The sequence below is a fragment of the Mchenga conophoros genome, linkage group LG18 (genome assembly GCF_057382185.1).
Source record: "Mchenga conophoros isolate Kocher_MC1m ecotype Shallow Benthic linkage group LG18, M_conophoros_male_GT1.1, whole genome shotgun sequence".
Classification (NCBI taxonomy): Eukaryota; Metazoa; Chordata; class Actinopteri; order Cichliformes; family Cichlidae; genus Mchenga; species Mchenga conophoros.
Genome location: NC_140543.1, coordinates 18,220,593 through 18,247,689, shown reverse-complemented (window position 1 = coordinate 18,247,689; position 27,097 = coordinate 18,220,593). Strand labels below are relative to the sequence as shown.

Here is a 27,097-nt window from a genome sequence, read left to right as displayed (position 1 = left end):
GCTGCACACAAACGTTTTTCTCGTGGCCAGCCATGTATTGAACTTCAGCCATGACTGTGAAGTACAGTTATGTGAGGAAAATGAAAAATAAATAGTTTTTATAAGCCTTTATGCAGTCGTATGAAAAGTTAGTGCTTCTTTTTAAATAGTTTGCTCTTTTCAGACCGATTCCGAGAAAGACTCTGTGCAGTATAACCATTAGCAAGTTTGTGTTTAAAGGAATAATTTTTCACCTTATCAAGGAAACTGTGTTGTGTACTTGCCCTCATTTTATTACTGACCTGTTGTCAGCAGGTATAAGAACACTGCTGCCACATGCTACTACCAGCTATTGACTTGTTTTAGTACACCATCATTAATAGCTGAAAACAGCATTTTGTCTGCAAGAGTATTAGAGTATTTGTCTGTTGCTTAAGCAATCAGCAAAAATGTGCAGTGGTTATAGTTGCATTGCTATGATCTTGGCCTTAGATGGTCCTTGTTTGTCTTTTGTGTCTGAAGTAGTCTGTGCTTACCTTATTGTTGATTACAACTCCTGTATCAATAGGGAGTAGACCAGCCACTGGGCAGGAAGATGTTGTCATGGATAATTGGACACTGGGCACAGTAGAGGATTATTAATGTGTTGTGATCTTAAGCAGATGAAGGCCAGCTCTGGGAGGCTGCACTCTTTACCTCAGGAAGGAATGAGGGAGGAGAAGCATCTGACAGCTGGATGTCTTATCATGCTGTCTTATTGTGCTTGGTAAATTTTTACAGGCAGCTTGTATCAGGAAGAGATTTTAGCGAGAAGAGATTTATCAAAAGAACATGCATGCTGTAGTCTGATGTTATCAGGGAGTCTATTTTTAATCTAATTAGCACATTTCCCTATGAACAGCAGTCATCCAATTGCACTACTCATGCTGGATGTTCGCATGATTTTTAACAAAAAGGACATATTTCATACGTGTCCATTGTACACTGTATGAAGGGAGAAGTTGATTGCCTATTGCATGCCTGCTGTGTCCTTTATAGGTGTTAAAGTGTATTTTAGCCACACTCAAGCTTCTGAGGTCTGAGGTTTAACGCTTGAGTTCCTCATTGATAGAAGACACCATCAAAGTTTTATTCCAGTTTTTTGTGAGAGTCAGACTGAGAGAAACGCCTCAGTAAAAGACTCCACTTTAAGCTACTGTGCCTCAGGGTTTGTAGGATGTGTTCTGACTATCTGGGTCACTTCGCAGTGGAATTTACTTTTTTTTTTTTTTTCTCTTTTCTTTTTTTTTCTAAAAAACTAAATGTAGTGTTCTCAGATCAGTAGAGGCTGAACTTAGATATGCCAGTTTCATTTAATATGCTCTCAGCTGAGTCTCCCCAATGAGTGTCTAATCTTCTCATCTTGGTACAGATTGAGTGGTTGGAGTGTTGGGCCATGATAACACTTTGGGCTATGGTAGACTTTTAAAATAGAACTTGGTTGATATTCAAGGTGATTTTGAAGGCTACTGCAGATTCTAATATACTGATATGGAGGTTTGCTTTGTACCCTTTGGTAGTGATAAGAGTGCATCCTGTTTGATGCTTTTAACTTGAGTACCTCAGCTGCACATTAAACTTATATAATAAACATTGTTACAAACTGACAAGTGATGACAACTACTCTGGTGTCCAAGTCAATAGCACTCTGTATCAAAGTCAGGTATTTTGAGGGAGTGGCATTTTTTCCCACTAAACAGACACTAAACACGCACACACGCAATTGTGTGTGTGTGTGTCCCCTAGGACCTTCCTGATGAAATGAACATGAAATCCACTTCTTGCACACTAATAATGTGCTGATTAAATATTAAACAGAGTGGGGGCTTTTAGGGGGGTTTGCAAGGATGGCCAGAGTTTCATCTCCTTACTTCATGCTCGGCACACGTTCTGCACGTGTCCACTTTAATTTTACCAGCTTCCACTTTTGTTTCGCAAACATTCGCCGCCTGTCAAGTCTGAAGACATAATATCCTCATTAAGGCTTTTGAGTTAATGGTATTGCATAACTGTGTGCATCCCGCAGAAGAGCTCTTATGTCATAAAGCTCTGAGTAATTGCTGTTCGTTTTGGATGAAACAACTGGCGTAGTAATGACCTTTAACCCCAGGTTTCCCCACTCTGGCAACAAATTGGTGCTGTACTTCTTTAGAAGGGTTAGGGTTAGAGTTTCATTTGAATGTTTGCTCTGTTAAACAAAAGACTAAAGAATAATGGACTCGTGATGGGGATTTCAAAGTCTAAGTTAAACTGCAATGCAAGAGTTTTGAAAGTTGAAAGTTTTAAGGAGAAAGCTTTTAGAGGCTGCATTGTAAAACCTATTATCTTTTATTATTAGATCTGGCAGAGGCAAATGTCTGGCAAAGATATTAACTTTCCAAGATATATATATATATTTTTTTTAATCCAATTACTTCACAGTACAGTTGTTACCACTAACCTAAAGTTGGTTGTGGGAGTTTTATGGAAATTGCTTGGTAATGTGCAAATATTTTATTTTCGATTAAATTTGTTAGCCACATGTTACTCAACAGCTAGAGATGATTGTAGAAACCTCAAAATACGGATGTTTTTAAATTAAGGAAAGGTTAAGAATGACTACATCTGTTACATATTTGATCATTGTCAGTGCCACACATGATGTGCTGTGCTGTCCTGTCACCAGTGTGCAGCCCCAAGCAAGCCTTAAACACATACTAGTGGGCTGAAAGAACAGGAGATACGCTTGAAAACGTAACCAAGTATTGATGTTCTTGGCCTCAACATTAGAGCAAGAGATGGCATCAACCAACGTCACCCCCCAAATAGCTCAGACCACCATCCTGCTGCTTTTTTCCTTAATCTGAGAATGGAAGAAACAGTGGACCATCACCTCCTGACTCATGGTTAATGTACTGCCTATGTGAGCCTAAACCAGGGACTCACATTCCCATCCAAAATCCAATTAACAACCTGTGGCCACATCCACTCTTCTGTTCCAAGTCCTGCATTCATTGTTGAGCTGACATTCCCACGTGGCGAGGCTATGGACTAAGCATATGAAAGGATAAAAACTGCAATATGCCAACTTGGCAGCTGAAGTAAAGGAGTGTGGCATATTGGGGAATATTCGGTCATGTATGCTCGCTCCCCAAAAAATATGTTTAACTTTTTAACTAATTCCTTGCTCAGGGCTGATCAAAAAGCTTTGGAAAGCTTTTGAAGTAAGCATTGATGATGAACACCTGGTACCATAGAGAAACTCATAAAGAAGCGTAGTGATTTTGACTTATTTTGAGCAGTGGGTTTAAAGTGTAATGTGCTGTGAACGATGTGCAAGGAATAGAGAGGTCAAGATGCCAGTGTATTTTTGTCCAATGTGCTCTGAATATGTAGTAGCACTGAACATTTTTGATTTCAGAAGTCAGGGCTTCTGATATGTCAAGCACTCATACTGGGCACAGGGTGTACGAGTCTCCTGTGCAGCGTGCTCAACTGTTGTTATTGCTCATCCTCATTTCACGTTCTTAATTAGCTTCTGTGCAAGATTAGATTTTAAAATGAGTAACAACTTCTCTTTTTTTTTCTTTTTTTTTTTTTTAGTATTTTACTGCTTTTGTTCAGCCTACTGATAGAAGATCTTAAGTGCCTCAACTCGCAAAGCCTAAAAATAGAAGGAAACAGTAGCTATGGGACATGGCATCTTTTGCATAATGAATTACGATGAGAAGCATTGCTGGAATATCTTTTTTATCCTTTATCTGTGTTAAACAGGGAACAGTTTCTAATTGTTCTAACTGTTCAGCAGAGACGACTGATTATCTTTACAGCAAAATCTAAATAAGCCAGACGAAATGTATATGGTGAAACTGGGATTAATTATGGGATTATCACAGTGACCGAATGCAGATAGTGACTGATATCCATTTCACACAAAAAGAAAACCTGTTTTGTTTTGGTTTTTGGCTGGACCAGATGTTTGATTGGTCATTTTTTTTCTTTTTCTGATTGCTGAACACTTTGAGTAAAGGAAACAAATAAGCAAGTAAATAAATATTTCTTTGACTTGTGATGCAAACGAGAAGCTTTCGTTAGCATATTGCTAGTAATTTTGATGTTTGTTACTTATTTATTACATTTCTAGGCATTTGGAAATGTTACATCAAAAGTGGTTGATGTGAATGCGTCTTTAAAAAAAAAATGTTGTGAAACACATGACCACATCCATGTTGTGAATTGTTTAGCCTGGGTTAAACAAAGAAATAACGGTCATAGTTTTTTGAATGACAAGTTACAGTGTTAAAACCTCTTTATCACACTCCTTTTCTTTACAACATCAGCTTTGGAGAGGAAGATGTCAATGCGACAGAGCAGAGATGAGCTTATCAAGAGAGGAGTGCTGAAGGAGATCTTTGAAAAAGGTGAGCTGATTTTCTGCAGTTTCTCTCTGATTTAACAGATGGAAACTGTTTCAGATTTAAGTAGAAATTACAAGAAGGGTAACGGTGGCGTACCAAACTGAAAGGTCCTCAGTTATTCATCTCCTTGTTAATCAGTAGCCTTTGGTGTGCACTCTTCAAGATTTGGCACAGAGCTTCAAGAGATAGAATCTTTCATTATAGAAAATTTGTGGCTTTAAAAAAAAAAACCCCGTTTGATCTGGATTTGATGTGCTTTACACAACCTAAAGATATATTTTATTATGTTTGAATCGCACAACAGGGGGCTCGATGCCGCAGGATATCAAAAACAAAGTCAGAGAAGCTCGGCTGACTCTTGCCAAGATGTGAGGAGAGCAGATAAGAAAGAAATGATAGCCTGTATATAAAAGATAGACACAGCTTCTGGACCTTAAAGGTGAAGCCAAAGCATTGAAACTTTTTTCTTTTTAATGGCCCAATTTTTTTTTTCTGAGGAAAAAAAAAAGAATTGTACACAAGAGTGTGGGAAAACAGCGCTACTGATCACTTGATCTGTGAGTATAGTAAACAGGATTTGACAAGTTCAAGATCATAATTGCTAGTTTCATGTGTTATTGAATACAACATGATATTCATTACACTGAATACAACATGATATTCAAAACACATGGTAGGCCTCAGGTTTACCACTTCTCAAACCCAGTTTAAAAATATAAAGATGGCAATCATGAGAGGGCTTAATTAGGATGGGACTTGATCAACCAATGACTGATGTCATAATAGCTACGTCCATCTTTTATATACAGTTTATGGAAGATTTTGGCTTTCATTATTTTTTGAAAAACTGAGTTTAATAGCTAAATGTGAAAACACTGTATGCTGTGACAGTGAATGAGTACATATTGCAGAAACTCAACAGCTCATGGAAAAGCAAGAAAGACAAGACAGGTGAAGCTACTAAGCAGTGGTGACTAAAACAACCACTCATTACAGCCAAGGTATGCAGAAAAGCATCTCCAAACATGGAACAAGTTAAATGGTTCAGTATCTCCCATCACAGTGTTGAAAGCTACTGTATTGTATCATAGATCCTTCCTAAAGCACCGGCCTCAAAATGAAAGCCTAGAAATGATCCCTGAATAAAGAGCTTGAAAAACTACAACAAATTATTAGTTTGTTATCTTTAGTTAATAATAAAAAATAACAAGTCTCCTTGAGGAATTTTTTGAATGTTAAAAAGATTAGAGGAGTGAGACGTTGTTGTGATTTTCTATTTAAAAAACAAAGTCCATAGCTAAGATGGAATTTGGGAATATGGGAGGCATGCTGTATAAATGCACTGGCAGTCAGAAAATATGTGAGCAGCACTGTGACTTGCACTGTCAGCCTTTAAGTGTGATCATGCAAAAGAAAAAAACATCAAATGGATGAGAACTATAAAAGAATTAAAATTCAAAAGTTCTGTCAAACTGCTTGTCTGCTGCTGTTCCACGGTCTGGTGTGTGCTGATAAAAAAGCTCTCGGGTTTGTAAACAGTCCAAGCCCCCAGTGTCTCAAAAACACATCAAGTTCATTTTAAACTTAGTTTATGCAGTCTTTTTAGAAAGTGTCTTTCTTGTGTAGTCAAATGCATTTTTGACTGTTTGCAGATTGATAGTTTTTTCCTTGTTTTAGCAACCGTTGAATTCCGATCCTCAATGGATGGCAGCGTCTGCACTCAGGAGCCCTCTATGAAATCGTCGATGGTCTTGCCCACTAAGAAATCTGTTGGCTATCCAGGTGACCATCAGGACAACCCTGCCAAACCACCGCTTTACCATAAACAGCCTCCTGCTCTCCCCCCAAAGCCTTTCTCTAGGATCCCAAACCACAGCACAGGTCAGTTGTCCTACATTATGGTCCGTTCCATGCCTGTGCAGCTTTAATCACTCCAGGCAATATGTTTTTTTTCTAGAACTTTTCTTTAATCCAAGCAGAATAAATACAACATAATATACACTTGATTTAATATTTTTCCTTAAAGTGTACATTGTTGGGTGTTGCTTCATTAGCTTTAACTGTCAAAAAATGATTAATTTTAAAAGTAAATAGCAGGTACTTGTGTTGATAACTGCTTTGGCTTTAAACTGTACCTGTACAGCCACACATGCTCATAGGATTATACTAGTCTCATTAAATCCCTCTCTGGTTGGGTCAGCTGGCTTTATCTGTCATTGTCAATCTGTCAGGAGAGAGAAGTGGCATTACTCTGGTGTAATTCCCCCACTCTGGGCTGATGTTTGAGCCGTTTCCACTCATCTGTGTTCTTTGTTTATCTATCTGCACCATAAACTGCAATAGCTATGCCATGCATGACATTCATATAATAAGTCCAATGAATCTTCTTTTTGTCCTTTTTTTAATTTTTTAACAATTCCCTAGATTCTTGCCAGCCAATGAAGTTGCCCTGTATGCCTGGGGGAAAGCACTCTCCACCTCTGCCACCCAAGAAAGTGATGATTTGCGTGCCTCCAGGGGGGCTGGACTCCTCCTTATCCTCCCCTTCTCCATCCCCCAACCCCCTCAACACTCTCCCACAAAAGTCTGCCCCTCCCCAGGGCATGCCTTCCCTACATGGCACCTTACTGCCCTCCCAGCTTGTCGGTCTAGCCGGTCTACACCAGAGCCACGGTCACCCGCTCCAGCTTCAGTACGGCAGCTTACACGCCCCCAGTCGGATCATCGAGGAGCTCAATAAAACCCTGGCACTCTCCATGCAGAGGTTTGAAAGGTTAGTAGCTCTCAGTTCTGGTCATTAAATCTGATTGTGGGAAGGCAGGGAAGGATTATGGCTCAGTTTCTGTCTGTAAATCACATGTAATATCTTAAGTAAACTTAAACAATGCTGCATGTGTATGTTTAAAAATGACACAGATGGATCTTATGTAACAGAACTACACTCATCAGTCACAACACGGGGAGGGCCACGATAGGCAGCAGGAGAACATTAAATTACAGAAAACATAGAAAGAAAATGGACAAATGTAATAAACTGATCAAATTGTGATGCTGACCAAGACGATATATTCAACATGTTGAATATATCTGGGACTCTCCACCATTTGGTCTAGAACTGAAGAAGCTTTTTGGATGAGAGGTGAAACATCTTCAAAAAACTTGAAGGAGTCCAGTCATTTTTCTTTCCAAGTTAGTGTACCATGACCTGGATGACTGAGAACCTTCACATGCATGAATATACCACCAAAACCTTCCCGGGGAGCAAAACAGAAAACAGAAAGGCTGCCTGGTCTGATGAGTCACATTTTCTTTTACATCATGTTGACACCTGGGTGTGTGAGAATTGGTTATCCGTAGAAGACATGAGTGCAAGATGCACTGTGGGAAGAAGATGAGGTGATTCTCAGGGAATGTTATGCCAGAACTGCATACACATATTATATGTCATGGTAAAAACAAAGTACACCCAAACCCAAGGTTTTAGAATGTAATAAAATAATAATAATCATAATCGAGCCCTTAGCAGGTCTTAAAATTAGGTAAATACAACCTCAGATGAACAGTAATAAAAGACATAGTACAACATGTCACTATTTATTTAAAAAAAATAAGCAAAAATGCAAAAGCAGTAAGTGAAAAACAAAGTACAGCCTTACTGATTCCATGGGAATTAAGAGGGTAAGTAGCAGCTAGGTGCTGCAAATCAAATGCAATTGATGAATTGATTGGCAGCAAGTGTGAGGACCTCTATAAAAACAGCAATTTGGGTGGTAATGAATCTTAAAGAAGCACTTATTGCTGCATCAATCTGGGAAGGGTTATGAGGCCATTCCTAATTTGATGTTCATCATTCTACAGTATATAGAGTATGAAATATTCAAGAGAGCTGCTGTTTCCAGGAGTGGGTGTCCTATCACATTCATCCCAAGGTCAGACCATGCAGTGGTCAGCAAAAAAAAAAAACCCAGAGGGATAAATTTCATACTTTACTGGCCTCAGTTGGCATGCTAAATGTTAAAGTTCATGACAGTTCAATTAGAAAAAGACTTAACGAATATGTTTTATTTGGAAGAGCTGCCAGTAGAAAGCCTCTTTCTATCTAAAATAAATAAATAAATAAATATGGGAGCAGAGCTTAGGTTTGCAATGTTGCATGTGAAGAAGACTTCTTAAAAAATGTCTTTTGGACAAAGAAGACCAAAGTAGAGATGCTTGGCCATAATGCACAGTGCCATGTTTGATGAAAACGAAACAACATATTAGCACAAATACCTCATGTAAGGCAAGGTGGTGGAGGGGTGATGATTTGGGCTTCTTTTGCAGCCACAGGATCTGGTCACCTTGCAGTCACTGAGTTGACCATAAACTCCTGAAATGTAAGAGTCAGATGTGAGGCCATCTGTCCAAAAGCTAAAGCTTGGCTGAAATTGGGTCAAGCAGGACAATGATCCCAAGCACAGCAGAAAACCCACGGAATGACTTTAAAAAGAAAATAATTAAGGCCCAGTCAAAGTCCAGACCTCAGCTGACTGAAGTGTATCTTCAGAGAGCTGTGCATAAACAAATGCCCACAAGCTTCATTGAACTGAAGCAAAATTGTAAAGAAAAATGGTCCAAAATTCATTCAGCAACAATGTGAAAGGCTGATAAAGTCAAGCAGAAAATGATTACTTCAAGTTCTTGCTGCTAAAGGTGGTATTTACCTCATTTTAAAACCTGGCAATACCTGATAACTTTTTATTATGTCCTTATATGTAAAACCGTAGAAATGACAGAGAGTTTAACTACATAGACAATGCTGCAGACCATGTCCACCCCATTACTAAAGCAATATTTCCTGATGGCAGTTGCTTGGAAATGGTGTAGCATCACAAAGATCTGAACTGTTTTTACTTGGCCTCTAGATTATCATTCCAATTACACATCAGTGGTATTTGTTAAAAAAGTCTCATCTATACAGGCCCTGCATCACAGTTTGTAGAACTTAATGCATCTGATGCTAAAGTCCTTGTGTCTGATAGGAGAGGACACTTTCCAAGAGGTCTTATGGAGTCTGTGCACCAGAAAAGAGCTTCTTTATTAGCAGCAAAAAGGGGATCTGCAGTTTTAGGCAGGTGGATTTACAGTTACATGGCTAATATTAGTATAGCGTTTAATGCAGATTTTCCCTTGCGTTTGCTAGTGACATTTTTCTTCTACAAAGAATTGATTTCTTTTCTTTTTTCTTTTTTTTTATCTGATGAGTTTCTGGTCATTATGGAGTAATGAATGTCTTGTTACTAAAAGCTGTCCCTAGAACAGGTCTAATCAGAGTAATCACTGAGAAATGTCATTAGCATAGAGTGTCCTCTTTTATTAGTATTTGTTTTTGTGGCACTGTGTCTGCCACTTTCAGATCTGCTCTTGTGTTATTGAGGTCGCATCCTGCCAGCTCTGTAGCACTACCATACAGGTCTAAATCGGCACACTGCCTCACAGGGCAGCATGGCCTAATTTTGAAGTAAATGTGTGTATGTGTGGGCACAGGCGCATGGAGTAGGCGTCCCTCCAACAGTTGGCCTGACATAACATGACCAGCTGCTCTTTACAAGAGCTGCATTTCTTCATGTTTGGAGAAAAGGGACATGATAGCGGATTGCACATTATGTAACCTCTTACATTAGGATCTCTTTTTCACCAAAGCTATTCGAGTAGGGATAAGGAAGTAATGGCCCTGATGTTGCTCACAATTAGTCTGAAAGCCTGACGTGGTTACATCACAGTGTCCCATCATAACAACCTTCAGCTAGGCCGTTATTAATGAATCTGTCATATATGTCACTGCTGCTTGCTAGTGCCAACCGGTGACTGCTTGTGAAAGTGAAGTTTATTCTCGTCAGGCTGCTGTTAATAATGCAAGTTGTATAATCCGTTACTCTTTTTTTCCTTCTGTGCAGCTCAGAGAATTGCATGGTATTGCGTAGGGCTTCGCAGAAATGCAGTTAGTTGGTATTCAGGCTTTTTGTACTGAAGTTCTCTTTCAGCTCCAGTTACACAGTGTATCTCCCCTCGCTTTATACTTGGATTAAAAACCCACTAAGCTATCATTATGTTCTGCACCAGAAGCCCAAAACCAATTTATTGTTTTTGAGCCATTTTCATTTTCTGGGTTTTGTGCGGGCTATTGTTTTAATAATACTGTATGAATTTAAGAAAAAAAAATGCTGAAAGATAATGGAGATGAAATATGATGATCTTCCCCATTTCAACTGGATTTTCTGGCTCAGGGTTTTCATAAATTCACCCTTTTAGCAAGGCCAAATAATATGGCCATCCTAATCTGTCACAACCCTGTTCCAAGAAAAGTCGGCATGCTGTGTAAAATGTAAACAAGAGCACAGTGCAATGACTTTCAAATAATCTATTTTACAATGGTTCTAATATAACATTTTTTTAAAATATATATTTAAGGAGACAATTTTTACTGTTTTAAGGTCTGTCTTGCTTGTTAGGGATTTCAATTTTCAGTGTCATATTTTTTTCCCCATTTCATAACCTGCCAGCTGTTTTCAGTGTGTGATAGGTCTAAACAGCAGGTAAGCTGGCCAGTTTAGCACATGGACTCTTTAGCTACTGAGCTGTGCTTTTGTAATACGTGTATATGTTGTGATATGGCATTGTCTTGCTAAAATAAGATAAGCCTTCCCTCAAAAAGATGTCAGTATTTGGCAGCACATATTTCTCCAAATTGGAGTTGGCTTTTGAATTGCATGGTGAGGTTGACAAAGTATTTCTTATTTTAATTGGTCAGACAACAGGGCAGTTTTTCACTTTACCATACTTCCCATTAAATGAACGTTTTGTCTTTTACATGGTAGAAATGACATTCTTGAAGTGCTGTTTGCAGTGATGAACCATGCTTCCTAACAGTGGTTTTAGAAATGCTGCTGAGCATTATTTATCTGTTTTTGTTTTTTGTTTTTTATATATTTTTTTGAAATATTAATATTTTTATTTCATTAATATTACATTTTTTGCAGTCCTATCTCAGGGGCTAAAGGTGCTGTAAAAGCCATTCAGTCTTAATCTTTGGCCTTGTACCTTGTGCAGAGAGATTTCTCTCTATTCCGTAAGTCTTTTAATGATATGCCCTGTTGATTTTTTTTTTATATTTGTATTGAGAAGTGACTTTAACTTGTTGAACTTATTAGCTGTTGGTAGTCTTTCACAGAATAGTGACGCCATCCTCATGTTTATGTCTGAAAGTAGTGTGTTCCCAAATTTCTTTTAGGCATTACACAACAACCCAATGTTTGTGATACGCACATAAAATATCATCTTTTTGTTATTTGTTTAGCATTCGTTTTTTGTTGGAAATTGTTCAGTCTATTAATATTCATGCTTGGCTCAGAACCATCATAACTTATCTCCCTTTCACTCCTCTAGCTCTGCTCTGCACGGCGGTGGTCAGTGTGCCCCCTTAGAAAGAAGAGAAGTGCCATCTGTGATCATCGACTACGAGGACGATAAGGAGAACCTGCCTAATGAATCTGACTATGAAGATCTACCCAGCATGTATAAGGATGAGGATGATGATGTGGATGACGATGAAGACGATGATGAAGATGACGACTCAATATTTACAAGTAAGTGGCAGCTGTCATGGTAACACAGAGTAGTGAAATTGCACTACTGCACTATGCTCATCAGCAGATGCCTGATCTGTCCCTTAAGCTATTACTGTCTGACTTTTGAGGATGTTATTTTGATTTAGTTTATCAAGTACGGTTGGTTATTTATTTATTTATTTTTTTAAAACTATGCACCCAAAACATTTAAAAATCCCTGTTTTTTTTTATTTTTATTTTTTTTATTTAACTATAAAATGTGATCTGTTTTATACTTGGCAGGTATAAAGCTGGGGATCTAGTTTGATTATGTAGCTCACTTTAGGCTTCTTTTTGTGATAATTAACTGTGACGCACACATACACACTGGGGCATGCCTCGTTTAGTTAGTGTGTGTTATATGAAATACCAAAAATAACAGTAAATGTTAAGCTAAGGATTAATGTCAGTTGAGATAACTATAACATACCTGTGCTACAGTATTGCTTGGTCTGTGTTTTTTAGTTGTTGTCAGATGGTTGTTAGGCAACATGATATCATAATATGTCATGTATAATTAAACTTTTCTAGACATATAAATTAAATCATACTATGGTTTTATGTAGCATTGTTCATGCATAAACATAGGACCAATTCTGTGCAGTTATTGAAGCTAACTGCTGTTGGTGGTGTGCATGAGCTGCATATTTTGTTAACACACCCCATTCTTTCTGTGAATTGCTCACTCGAGCTGCAGTGTGACCTCTCCAAACATGTGCATTTTGTTCTGCACTAGTTGTAAGTCAAATTAAAGTCACAGGTAGGGCATTTGAGAAACAGGGTGCCTTAGCAGCAGAAGTGTCTTTCTCTGTTCGCATATCACTCCAGTCTTGGCCTCCCTTCACTGGTTGCCTGTAAATTTTAGGTTTCAGTTTAAAATTTTAGTTCTAACCTTTAGGGCCCTGCATGGTCAGGCTCCTCAAGATTTATCTGACCTGCTGAAACCACATACATCTTCTCGGGCTTTAAGGTCATTAGATCAGAGACTGCTGGTGGTACCACGCACTCGTTTTAAAACTCGTGGTGATCGGGCCTTTCAGACTGTGGCACCACGGTTGTGGAATTCTCTCCCACTGTCTCTTCGCTGCACGGACTCCATTGATTCTTTTAAGAAACAGCTGAAGACATTTTTATTTAGAAAAGCATTTGATTAATTTCTTCTTATGCTGTTTTTATAGTTTTATTGTTTTACATTGTTTTATTTACTGTTATATTGTTTTTATATTCCCATTTTCTGTGTTGTAAAGCACTTTGTGATTTTTATCTGTGAAAAGCGCTATATAAATAAATTTTACTTACTTACTTCTACTTACTGTTTTTGTTTGGACAGCTCATGTTTGCAGACATAGAGACTGTTTGTTTGACTGATCATAATTGTCAGGGCTCCTTATTTCACATGAAGGCTCTTGGAACTCAGATTTAAACTAACCTTCAAAGTAGGGCCGAAAGATTCACAGAAATGTATCTAGAATTTAATTATCAGCCAAAACTTTGATGCATATTCTCTTGGAAAAACTGCTGAACTGTGCAGAATGCATGGAAGGAACATAATGTTAGAGAGCTATTGTTTTAAATCCATGGTATAAAATATTTAAAACTCTGTTTTCTGGAAGATCCAGAAAACAGAGGCCAAATAGCAAAGATCAGTACATTAAACCCCATTTTCGTATACTTATTTTTACCATACCAATACCTATTAACCATAACTATTTTAACATTTTGCATTTCAAATTTAGGTACACTGGCTCAGAAGGTACTAAGAAAAGACTCTTTGGCCATCAAGCTGAGTAACCGTCCATCTAAGAGGGAACTGGAGGAGAAAAACATCCTGCCCATGCAGACAGATGAGGAGAGACTGGAATCTAGGCAGCAGATAGGCACCAAACTCACAAGGTGAGAATCATACGCACATGCTTTTCTTCTTAGCCTGAATACAATTACAATACAGCCACAATTTCTGGGACAGATATTTCCAGCGGGCCTGGCTGATGTTGCTGTAGCCAGCCCGATAACAGCTGTTGGGCAACAGCACTGGCTTTTCTCAGCCATTGCAAGCATTTGTTTTACTTTGGGCTGACAATTCCTAATGTCCTGGCTTAACAGTATTGTGACTCAGTCCAAAGCCCATGTGAGTCTTATTTTTATTCAGTCTTTTCTATCCTTTCAGTTTTTTCCTTCCCAATATCCGATAAGGATAAACGCTTTATTTCGTTAAAACGAGTCTCTGAAAATGGAGCTGACCTAATTTCAGTGATGCATCAAACTCCCCCCTCCTCCTTTTTTTCCCTGCTCTTGTCTTCTCTCTCTCGAGTGCTCTCTCTCTCTCCATTTCTCTCTCTAACCCTGTCTCTCTCTCACTTTCTTCCTCTCCTGCCTGACTCCCTGCCTCGCTCACTGAATCACCACAGTGATGCATGTGCCAAACTATCTCCACCCGACTCCTCCACACAGCAGCACCGCGCAAGCCGCTTCATATCAGCAGTTTACACACACTGCAGTGATGCCGTGTGTGCAAGTTGTAGGAATGTATATACATATGTTGAGGTCATGAATGTGAATTCTAGTAACTGAGCAGATCAAACAACGCAATGTTTGGTCTCATTTGATTTCACTGGGCTTTATGAACATGCGCGACTAAATAAAGCGGATGTAATGATGTGGTAAGGGGGCAAAGAAACCACCAGCTACTTGGTAAAAATGAAAATCTGAATAGTGCAATTCGATATGAGATGCGGCACTGACGGAGTATTACCTAGAGACACTGGCACTACTCCTCACTGTGACGGCAGCACAGTACATGTTCTCAGACATACTGTCTGCTTAGTTCTCATGTTCCAGCTCTGTAACAGCGTCTTTTATACAGTATCACCTAACAAACACTTTCCCATTTCACTCTTTATTACCAGCGGCATTGTGTCCTTTAAAGTAGTTGCTTGTGCCAGGCCAGTTAGAATTGATTATGATAATGCTGATCTAGGACACGCTGACCTCAGCTTAGTTCTGCTGACCTGATTCACTGGGAAAAGTATGGAAAGTAAAATGAAGTGCTTTTACCCTTCATAAAGTTAATAAACGCACGGTTTTATGCTGTTTTTTTTTTCTTTCTCCGCTGGATTTAATGACTGTATTCATATTTTCATGTAACATGTATTTTATTATTTTATTCCTTTTTAAATTTTCCTTTTTTCCTTGGGCAGATTTCTTAGGCGTTCTTATATCTTATTTGTGTGTATTGAATTTCTGGATGTAATTACAATGATGTTTGTCCTTCTAAATGCTGCTAAATAATTGGTTGGTATAAGTCAGCAGCAGCTCAGAGAGAAAGAAACTAAATCAATGATTAAGTGATTTCTCACTTCCACGCATCATTGATATCTGGAAGGGTTACAAATTTTACTTGTTCAGAAGGAATTTGTATTGTCTGCAATACTTGCACCGGGTTCAGAAACAAGCACATTTTAAAATATTAATAACGCTGAAAATGTTTAAAAATACTTTTTCGGGATTGTCTGAAACTGACAACTTTTACTATTCTAGCCATGTATCAAAACATTCAGCTGTAAAGAATAAAGAGCTTAAAGCAAAGACTTGGGTTTAATTTGAGTGGTTAAATAAAAATATAGCACTAACTATATATTTTAATGTCACTCATCTCCATCCACTCCACCATGCCTGCAAACTCTTCTTCACCTCTCTTATGCACCTCACTATCTGCATTTTCTTTACATGGTTGACCCCAGGTATTTAAACTCATCTACCTTCACCATCTCTATTCTTTGCATCACTTAAACTGGTAAAAGGTTCAAAAGTAAATGGAGCTTACTACATAATCTTCAATCCATGCTGAGATATCCAAAAGCCCAGTCTGGGATTTAGTGCCTGGACCTTTCTTTGCACAGAACTATGTCTGGCTACAGGCTCTTATTTTGATGAGCAGTAACAGGTCAGATCTAAAGAAACTGAGTCAATCATTGATCCAGTGCTCAAAGACAGATCTACCACCACTTGTTTTGGATAGATTGCTATTGTAAGAGTCTCCAGCTGAAAGTATTTTGAGTGACTGACTTTGTGCATCTTAGTACTTCCAGCCACTTAATAAGCATACTAGAGATAACCTGTACACAGCACATCTACTCTGATGTTGTATAAAATAAAATAAAAAGCATATCTGGCTATTCTGTTTTTTGCTGTGTAGGTGCTGTATGCAGTAAATTTGTAATGACCTTTTTACTCAGCAGCTGAAGGTGTCACAGTCATATTTTCCTGATACAGCATCAGATAAGAGTTTGGTGGTTTGGGGTATCAGGCTTTGCTTTTAGCCTTATTCCTGCATCCCATCACTGCTTTATCATTGAGTCATTGTGGGGATTGGTGATCATGAATGAGTGACGTTTTTGGATTTTCACCTGTCAAGCTGTCATGAGGCAAGAGCTTAAATAAGATAAAAGCCTTTCAACTAAAACAATATACAACTCTGTTGCTCATAAATAACTTCTACAGGACACAAGTAAGAATGAGAATTGAGGTCATTTGTATTCAGTTCAGTTTGAGAATGCATTTTACTCTAAACTTACTCTACGCGACTTATTCCCAGCACTATATAAAAGTGCTCGTTCTGTGAGCCAACGTGTCAATAAGATAAACTTGTCGGGAGTCGATGTCAAAGCTGGGAAGTGAATGCTCTGCAGAATGTAGGGGAGAAAAAAAATGAGCTTAGCAGCTTTTTCCTGAACTATACTGTTTTGGAACACTTCTTGTCCTTTCAAAATACCCTGAATTTTCATGTGTGACGTGACTGCATCACATCAGTTCTGCAAATTTGGCAGCTGCACATTCACATTGCGGATCTCCCCTTATAAAACATCCCAAAGGTGTTGTGGATTCGGATCTGGTGACTAATGAGGTTATTGAGGTGACTGTACTCACTGCCACGCTGATGTGCCCAGTTAGTGGTGACTTTAGCTTTGTAACAAGGTGCATCATCAAGCTGGAAGTAGCCATCAGTAATTTGTAGGAAGAAAAGATCAACTTGGTCAGCAATGATACTCATACACACAATGGCAGTCAAACAGTGAAAGTTAAAGGAATTTTTTTAATTTATTTTTTCCTCAAACCTCCAATCCACAAAGTAAGGTTGGTCCATGGTTTGATGATGTGGATCAGAAATTCTGATTACATTTATTTCTTAACTGTCTTTGCATTTGTGCTTAAGTTTTTGTGAGCCTCTGCCCACTGCACCCTCAGATTTCTATTGCAGCCTGTTGGCCTCAAAGTTTGAAATTGCATTCTGAGGTGCTTTGCTGCTCTCAGCTGCACTTGCTGGGAGTGGATTTTCCGTACCAGGCTAGCTGCTCTGTGGCCTCTCATCACCAAGATGTTTCCCCTCTGTAGAACTGCTCCTCACTGGGTTTTTTTCCCCCCCCATACGGTTCTGAACTCTAGAGACATTTGTGGCTGAAAATCCCAAGAGATCCACAAACCAGCTTGTCTGGCACTAACAAAGTCATGTTTTCAAAGTCATTCAGATGTTTGATGCGAACATTAATTGAACCCCGTGACTGTTAAAGTCCTCTTAATGAGAAAAACCTGTAAAATATTTGGATGTATTTTCTTTTTTTAAATGTGATAATCTCAAAACTGCTCCCATATTGGTTCAGACTTTCCTCGCTGACCTCCTTTCTCTGATTGTGTGCTGACTGTGGATTTCTGTTTCTCATCAGACGCTTGAGTCAGAGACCCACAGCTGAGGAGCTAGAGCAAAGGAACATCCTCAAACGTGAGTATCTTAAACGTGTGTATTTAACATTACATAGCTAAAAATGTGCAAAAAGGTCCCTCAAACGTTGCGTTTTAGCAACACATGGCCCACATTTGTAGCTGCCTTCTTGTGCATGCTGACTGCATGAAGGGCAGCGTGGAAATTTCTTTTCTTTTCTTTTTTTTTACATTTTTTTATTAATTTTTTTTAAATGATTATTATGAGACCCTGTTATGTGAGTGCTCGTGGACATGCATCTCTTTCTTTTGTTCCTCCTCGATCTGCCTTTTTGTGAAAGTCATGCAAGGTAGCAGGGTTCCCCGAGGAGTCATGTCCACAGAGACTGCTTTCTTAGCTCAAACACATGCAGTATCAGAGAGAAGCAGTTCTGTTTCCTGGGACTCTGCAGATCTCACATCAAAGACTGATTTACTATCAGTTCCTGCTTTCCCAGAGGCTCTTGGATGATTGGCAACAGTACAAGGGGGAAAAAGACAAAGTAACAATTTATGACTGACAAGTCATGTCCTCCCTGTCACTCACACACATACAAAACCAAGGTTAAACAAACGGGACTTTATTTTGTAATGAAGCAACATCTAAAATCCCAAACTGCAAGTAGTACTGGAAATGGAGTGTGTGTTTAGTACAAGCATAAATACAGACTGACTGGTGAAGCTTTTTGCAAACAGCAGTGTCCCAGTGTGCTTCTTGTTTACTCTTGTCTCTCGTTTTAACTTATCTTTTTGTTTTGTTTGTCATTGTGATTCCAGTGGAATCTGCAGGACAACACATACAGGAATTTAGTGAGGAATAAGAACTTGATGTAATCAGCAAAAGAGAACTATATACATTTGAAAAGCTCTGGGACAATGTGAAAGAAACAAAGCAATCAGTCACTCCTCATGCCTAACCTCTCCTAAAAGCATAAAACAGCCAATGATGGAAGCTTTTTAAGCTTTAAGGGACTTATCCAGTTAAGTGTGGAACAAATGAGGCATTTTAAGCAAGCGGCGCGCTTGTACTTATTTCACAAAGAGCCCCACTGTACGGATGCCTGTATTCAAAGGTTAACACTTCATCCTTTCATTCTTTGCAGCTCGCAATGAGCAGGAGGAAATGGAGGAGAAAAGGGAGATAAAACGAAGGCTCACGCGAAAGGTGAGTCCAAAATAGCTCCAAAAGTGTGAACCCACACTTGCTCTTTTGGCACTTGAAGGGGCAAGTTGTTGGCCAGGATAAACAAACACTATGACAGTGAGTCATCTGATGAAATGGAGTGTGTGTGTATGCGTGGGCCTGGTGTTGGTACTTCTCAGGTTCCCTCAGGAGACACTGATGCCCTTGTTGCCCTTGTCCCTTCAACATGTTGGATGCCAAACTCTTAGACCCCATAGGGAGGTGTTGAGCATGTTCCCATCCCTGTCAAATTAAAGAATAACACTTTCTGCTCACCTGCAGATATGCTTCTCAAAACAAAACCTCTCAGCTGTTGGACAAATACCAATGATGATATATACTTTAAAATATGCAAGTTTTTAAAAATGCAAGAATAGAGAGAAGGTTTTTTTTTTTTTTTTGTTTTGTTTTTTTTGAAGTTGTAATCAGAAACATGGCTGTAACTGAAAGCGATTTACTCCAAGGTGAACCAAGGTCAAAATAACCAACATAACCGAGCTATTTTTTCAAAAAGTAGTGCTACCCAATTCTCAAGAAATCAAGTAAAAGATATGTACTCTAACCATGACTCCTTAGAATATGTGAACGAGGAGGAAAAACTGTAAAATAAAATGTCATGTCATCCCTTTTGCTTCAGCGCTATTAAAGGGAATTAATCTAAATCTACTTCCGGCTGCTCCCTTACTCACAAGAAGCCGCCACAGTGGGTAGCTCCTCATGTTTGATTTGGCAGATTTTTACACCAGATGCCCTTTCTGACACAACCCCAAAGGGATTTGTGTCTCCTTCCAGGATCAAACTGTGGATCTTTCACTTGTTATGCAAATGTGTAAACCAAGTAATGGAAGAACCAGGCTTTTTAAACAGCAGGGTGTTGTAATACTTCATCACTTCATCAGGCAAGGACCTGAGTCTAGCCGTTCCGAAAGAGACCTCATAAGTAAGGAAGGAGACGTTACCTCACAAAAAAATAGATCTACACTCAGGCGTAGAGCCACAGCACCCATTTTAAAGGTTATATATGAGATTCTACATGAGGCAGTGGGAGCTTTTCATTATGCTGTTATGGTTCCATGTTCCTGAAATATTCATGCATCACTATGTGTGTGCAGCATGTTATAAATAACTTACTTTGCTGAAGACTAACTACATAAAACCACAGATTTCCAATTTGACAGCTTTAGTATGTCTGCCCTTGCATCTTTCTTATTTTTTGCTGGGTGTACCTGAGAGGAGAGAGGTTAGAGTAATGAAAAGCACCCTGTGCAGCTGAAGATAGACGTGCAGGTACTCTAATCTAATCCATTGTTTGTTAAATTTTGCTTATTGCTTCTTAAACTAAAATAAAGTTCTATGGGTTTCCTTTATAACCTCACTTTCTTATGAGAATTATGATCAGTATCTGAGTAAAGTAATCGGTGTCAAGCAGAAACTGAAATGTTAATTTGAGACTTTTTCAACACAATAAAATATCAGGACTGGTTTCTTGACCTCCTCACTCTTCCTCCTGCATAAGAAAAAACAATGCAGGCTGAAGACTTTCTATGAGAAATGTAATATATGTTTTTAATTTTCCTCATTTTGCTCCAGCTGAGCCAGAGGCCCACTGTAGAGGAACTGAGACAGGCCAAAATCCTCATTCGATTCAGTGACTATGTGGAGGTGTCAGATGCCCAGGACTACGACCGGCGGGCAGATAAGCCCTGGACCCGGCTCACTGCAGCTGATAAGGTCAGTTTACTAATCTTACTGTTAAAATTAGATAATCTCTGATATTCTCAAGATTCCCCCTTCCCTAATTTGATTTGTCACTCTTAAGCTCTGCTTCTGTGCTTCTTATGACACGCTCATACAGGGAGTGCAGAATTATTAGGCAAATGAGTATTTTGTCCACATCATCCTCTTCATGCATGTTGTCTTACTCCAAGCTGTATAGGCTCGAAAGCCTACTACCAATTAAGCATATTAGGTGATGTGCATCTCTGTAATGAGAAGGGGTGTGGTCTAATGACATCAACACCCTATATCAGGTGTGCATAATTATTAGGCAACGTCCTTTCCTTTGGCAAAATGGGTCAAAAGAAGGACCTGACAGGCTCAGAAAAGTCAAAAATAGTGAGATATCTTGCAGAGGGATGCAGCAGTCTCAAAATTGCAAAGCTTCTGAAGCGTGATCATCGAACAATCAAGCGTTTCATTCAAAATAGTCAACAGGGTCGCAAGAAGCGTGTGGAAAAACCAAGGTGCAAAATAACTGCCCATGAACTGAGAAAAGTCAAGCGTGCAGCTGCCAAGATGCCACTTGCCACCAGTTTGGCCATATTTCAGAGCTGCAACATCACTGGAGTGCCCAAAAGCACAAGGTGTGCAATACTCAGAGACATGGCCAAGGTAAGAAAGGCTGAAAGACGACCACCACTGAACAAGACACACAAGCTGAAACGTCAAGACTGGGCCAAGAAATATCTCAAGACTGATTTTTCTAAGGTTTTATGGACTGATGAAATGAGAGTGAGTCTTGATGGGCCAGATGGATGGGCCCGTGGCTGGATTGGTAAAGGGCAGAGAGCTCCAGTCCGACTCAGACGCCAGCAAGGTGGAGGTGGAGTACTGGTTTGGGCTGGTATCATCAAAGATGAGCTTGTGGGGCCTTTTCGGGTTGAGGATGGAGTCAAGCTCAACTCCCAGTCCTACTGCCAGTTTCTGGAAGACACCTTCTTCAAGCAGTGGTACAGGAAGAAGTCTGCATCCTTCAAGAAAAACATGATTTTCATGCAGGACAATGCTCCATCACACACGTCCAAGTACTCCACAGCATGGCTGGCAAGAAAGGGTATAAAAGAAGAAAAACTAATGACATGGCCTCCTTGTTCACCTGATCTGAACCCCATTGAGAACCTGTGGTCCATCATCAAATGTGAGATATGCACAGTAATAGTCACCTGCACACACAGATATCCCCCTAAAATAGCTAAAACTAAAAACAAACTAAAAACTGCTTCCAAAAACATTCAGCTTTGATATTAATGAGTTTTTTGGGTTCATTGGGATCATGGTTGTTGTTCAATAATAAAATTATTCTTCAAAAATACAACTTTCCTAATAATTCTGCACTCCCTGTAGTAGCAGAAGGGTGTGTTCCTCCTCTTTCATAATGAAAAGTCCAACTCTGTTGTTTGGTTTGCCTTTGTGAAACACCCTGAAGCAACCCTGCTGCTCACTGTCCCGTGATCTAAGACTTTTAATGAGCTGTAGAGTTTGCTGAGCAGATATTCTGCATTGTCCTAAACACTACGGGCACACCTGAGGTCCACTCATGTGAAATGTGAGAAATCATAAGGATTCAGCATTTTGGTTATGCAACATCTCCACTTACATAAGAGTGTAATTGGACAAGCAGTGCCTCAAGAAGCCCCCCAACGCTGCTGTGCTGAAGTTTTATTTTGTTGGGGTTTTTTTTGGTTTGCTACTTCTGCCGTCGAACACAGAATTTTGTTTGGTCTCCTGCTGTGGACGCATCCTCCCTGAGGCAGAAGACATCCCCTTGCGTCACGTTGAATAGTAGAAGCAATCACCTGACCGGGGTTCTGTTACATGCTGTGACATTGTAGAGGGGATGTAAGGTCATTAAAAAAGATTGTATCGTACCATTTTTATATACAGAAGCCATGATTCACTACCCGCTGGTTTGGACTCAAAAGCTTGCTTTGGTGAGGCCCAATTGGTGAAATTACACCACAGTGCCCCCTGCTGATGCATTCAGATCACTGCAGGGTTTTTTTCCCACTCTGAAATCTGCTTTATTTGGAGCTTTGGATCCAAAGACTGTAAAAAAGTAGATATCGCTTTGATGTTCTAAAAATACAGCTGTCATGGTCAAATCTAAAAATTCCATTTAACTGTATTCTCTTTATCTGTCCTGTATAAATCAATGCTATCAAAACTTAATGCTATTTAAAGAGGAATCTATCCAAGTAAATCATCAACAGATTGTAAATTATGTTAGGGCTGTTAGAAGTCTCAAGAGGGGGAAATTGAAGGTTCCTGTGATGAGAGAAAAGAATTCAGAAGACTCATTCATGGCTTTGAGATGAGCATAAATAATGCATGAAGCATACTAAAAGGAGTCGGGGCTTAAAGGCTGCCGTTTGTGAGCTAAGCCTTTGCAGCTTCGCTCAGTCTTCTTCCTCTTTGTCCTCTGCAGGCAGCTATAAGGAAGGAACTCAACGATTTCAAGAGCAACGAGATGGAAGTGCACGAATCAAGTCGCCATTTAACCAGGTACAAACTACCAGCTTGCATGATTGATATCACTTCAAATGCAGCCAAAAATATTGGCACGCACGTGCCGACTTCTTCTTGAAACTTCAAAACCTCTCTCTTTTTTTTTTTAAATATATCTTTCTAGGTTTCACAGACCATAGTAGACCACCACTGTCTCGAGCAGTGCCCAACCGGCGCTCTCCTCCACTGAGAACCTTAAGTGCTGGACAGTAAAATGGTGCCCGTTTCTACAATAAGGCCATGTCTTCTGAAATGCCTTTTCAAGTCCCACACAACTGAGTCGGTACTACGCCACAAGACGCAGACACCCACTACTCCATCCATGTAGTAGCACACAAAGACTCCAGCCGATTCACATTGCCCCCGCCCTGTGTGGAATTTGCTCGACTATCTCTAAAACCTCTCTGCTGAGCTCTCAGGCAGGCACTCAGTTCTGTGGCGATTGGATAGCAGACCAGTTTTCTCGTTTGCGATTGATTGGCACACTTGTGTCATCTACCGAGGGTAACTGTACCTTGGTATGTCAATAACACCAGTAGACTTGTCTCAGTGGACATGTTTTTATTCCTCTTCTTTATTACGCTGTCACACCAGACTCCTCTAGCCCTTACGGACAGCTTTTGTGCCAGGATGCAGGGTTGATTGTTCTGAGCTCACTATGTCATCAGAAGCTCCATCATTACTACACCTGCTGGGACTTTGGAAACAGCTTAGAGAAACAGGAGGAAGGGCGGGAGGGAAGGAGGCGTCCAACATTAAAATCATGTGCAATACTTTTTTTTTTTTTTCCTTCTGCTTTTCTTAGACTATAGCACCCCCTGGAGTGTCCTCTATGTCGTTACTATGTAGTCCTGACTTCTTTCATGCACTTCTCACTGTACCGAAAATGCTGACATTTAATTGCTAACTGTGAATTTAAGAGTTGGGGCTAACGCCTGTACTGTCTCTCTCTTTAATGTATATTTTGTTTATACTGAAGAAGGTCGAATTTAAAGAAGAATCGCATTTAACTGCATTTTATTCATGTGGGTCTTATAAATTTACTGTCAAAATTTGCAGCTGGTGGATATTTTCTGGTTTCCAGTGTGTGCAAGAATGACCTGTTTTGTATTATTTTGACAGTGTTAACTGTTTTTTTGTTTTTTTTGTTTTTTCTAGAGGCGCTCGGCTCATAAATGATTAATTTACATCTTTACATGTCAGTGCTTTGATGTGTGTGATTTATATCAAGAGATGACTCACCACGTCTCTTTTTCTTTTGCAGAAGTGTGTGAAATGATCTTTGCTCATAACGTGCATTGTATTATACACTTTACTTTTATACTTGTGTCACCCAAGCTTTTGACGAAGCAATACCCAGCGTTTATAGAGAAAAGGTTAAACTGCAGGTGTACCCCCCCCCCCCACACACATCATTGTTTTTTACTGTGCGTACATACTATGCCTACACTTCAGGGTTTAAAGTTTTCTTTTATACCTTACTTTAAAAAAAAAAAAGAGAAAAAAAAAAGGCTTTATTCTGGGGGACTTTTTCAGCAATTTTCTTGACTGAGCCACCTGAAAATCTGCCTCTTTGACAGCTTTACCGACACATTCGGACAAGATTTGATGGAACTCTCAACGAAAAAGGATGCATTCTCTATTTCAAAAGATTTGAGCACTGATTTTAGTGTATTCACTGAGTCAGGATTTTTAAATATTTTTATTCCTAAATATAGTTTGCACTGTTAAGAGTGTGGCTTTAAAGTGGCCGTTGTTTCAAGGTAAAATCCAAATGTGTAAAGTATTGTTGGATTTCTGAGGTGTAACCAGTGTGTCTCTTCACTTCAGTGGTCTTTGTTACCTGATCAGCCACCCTTCACCAGTAGTCCAGTGCTCACGAGCTTTATGTGCACAGAATATTTTCATTATTTTCTACTGTATTGCTTTTAAAGTTGCAATATGAAATTGTCAGATGAAGAAACAGTGGAGTTGAACGGCTGCCGGTCGCCTTTTACAATACATCTGTCTGCAAATTAACAGGGTTTCCCCTTATTTTTAAGGACAGCGATAGATGACATAATGAAATCAGGGAATTGATGACAAAAAAAAAGTTTTGCACTGCATGGTTTGTATGTGAATGGATAGGGGTTTGCTAGATTTCTGAAGAAGTTCAGATCAGAATCAATACACAAGTATTTTTCTTGTCCCTCCACCCCCTCCTTTTTTTTTTTAATATTAAAATGTCAATGGATCATCTAATTGCAAACACTTTAATATTTGTGGTATTTCGTGTTGGGAGCAGCTTCTGTATAATTCAGCCATCTCAACATGTTCTTTCATGTTTTTAAGTCCAGAGGTTCAGTACAAGCATAGTAGGAATAGGGAGGAATTTATATTAAAAATACACTCCAGTTCTCATTTTCAGCTCTTTAGTAACAACCTGAGCCAACGGGCTGAGCATGAGGTTTTTCCATTTTGCTGGAATCAAGGAACATGATGTCAGCAATAATCTGATTCCTTTTACATGTCTGTGGAGCAACTGAACAAAAACTGAATGCAGTCCTCTTTCCCCCCCATTTTTAATCTACAGAATACTATGTAAAGGATACATCATGCCAATTAAACTCCATTTCTGAATGCATTTACTTTGTATGCATTATTATTTTTGTACATATTTTAGGCTTGTTCTTTAACCTCGTAGTAATTACAGTCTGAGATCACTAAAACACACTCTTCTTTGGCTGTTACTAACTTAGTGTATATACAGTAAAAATTGTGCTTATGTTTTATTGATAGAAATGTTTACTAATAGTATTTACATTTCAGAGCCTTCTTCTTATGATCCAATAAACTTCCCTATTGAGACTAATTTACATTCTCAATTCAGGTGTAAAATATACCTCAGTTTAGAATATTACAAATCAGGTTTGGGCCATTTGGTAATTCCTTATGAATACAGGGGAAGGGCCCTTTTTTTAAAGGAGGAAGAAATGAAATTGGAGAGCCATTTAAATGCAACATTAAAGGTTTTGTCTCACAAGTTAAATATACATCATCAAACCAGGGAACATTGTTAGTTAACTATAGCCTCCATTTCCTGTTCTTAGCTGACTGGAGTCACACCCAATGGGCTCTTCTGCTACTGTAGCTCATCTGCATCTAGGTTCAACATGTTCACATTCAGAGATGCTTTTCTGAATATGTTGGTTGCAACAATTGTTTGAGTTACTGCTGCCTTCCTGTTAGTGCAGACCAGCCTGGGTATTCTCCTCTGGCATCAACAAACCCTGGAGATGAGTGTGAGGGAATATCCTAGTAGGTAATCCAGTCATCTTGTTCGGCTTACCAAAATTCAGGGCCGTAAGGGGGCTGGTGCCTATCCCAGCTAACATGCACAGAGAGGCAGGTTACATCCTGGACAAGTCGCCAGTCTGCTACAAGGCAAACATATAGAGACAGACACAGTTTAGATAAACAATCTCTGAAATACTCAGATCAGCCCATCTGGCACCAACAACCATGCCTTGTTCAAAGCTGCTTAAATTACTTTCTTCCCCATCCTGACGCTCTGTTTGAACTTCAGCAGGTCATCTTGACCATATAAACATGCCTGAATGCACTGAATCACTGCCATGTGATTAGCTGATTAGATATTTGCCTTAAGGAATGGTTGATCCTAACAAAGTTGACAGTTTAAATAAACTATAATCCTTTAAGCACTGAGACTTCCGATATGTAGAAATACCATTTTCCATTTGAATATGTATGGTTATTCAAATGAATAACCACTCCTAAGCAGTAGACGTTAATAACATAATATTTTTAGTCTTTTT

The 27,097-nt window shown here is 39.2% G+C and overlaps 1 protein-coding gene across 2 annotated transcripts in view; it reads left to right on the top strand.

The window, feature by feature from the left end:
• LOC146553563 (phosphatase and actin regulator 1-like) overlaps nt 1-25,905 on the top strand; it is a 50,667-nt gene extending 24,762 nt beyond the window's left edge. For both annotated transcript variants that reach the window (XM_085253802.1, XM_085253801.1), the window contains exons 3-12: nt 4,338-4,418; nt 6,093-6,296; nt 6,840-7,188; nt 11,841-12,040; nt 13,798-13,954; nt 17,782-17,837; nt 18,919-18,980; nt 20,589-20,729; nt 23,203-23,279; nt 23,407-25,905. In XM_085253802.1, the coding sequence (XP_085109928.1) occupies nt 4,338-4,418; nt 6,093-6,296; nt 6,840-7,188; nt 11,841-12,040; nt 13,798-13,954; nt 17,782-17,837; nt 18,919-18,980; nt 20,589-20,729; nt 23,203-23,279; nt 23,407-23,422 (1,343 nt within the window). In that variant the 3' untranslated portion in view covers nt 23,423-25,905. The remainder of the gene's footprint in view (nt 1-4,337; nt 4,419-6,092; nt 6,297-6,839; nt 7,189-11,840; nt 12,041-13,797; nt 13,955-17,781; nt 17,838-18,918; nt 18,981-20,588; nt 20,730-23,202; nt 23,280-23,406) is intronic.
• The last annotated feature ends 1,192 nt before the right edge of the window (nt 25,906-27,097 follow it).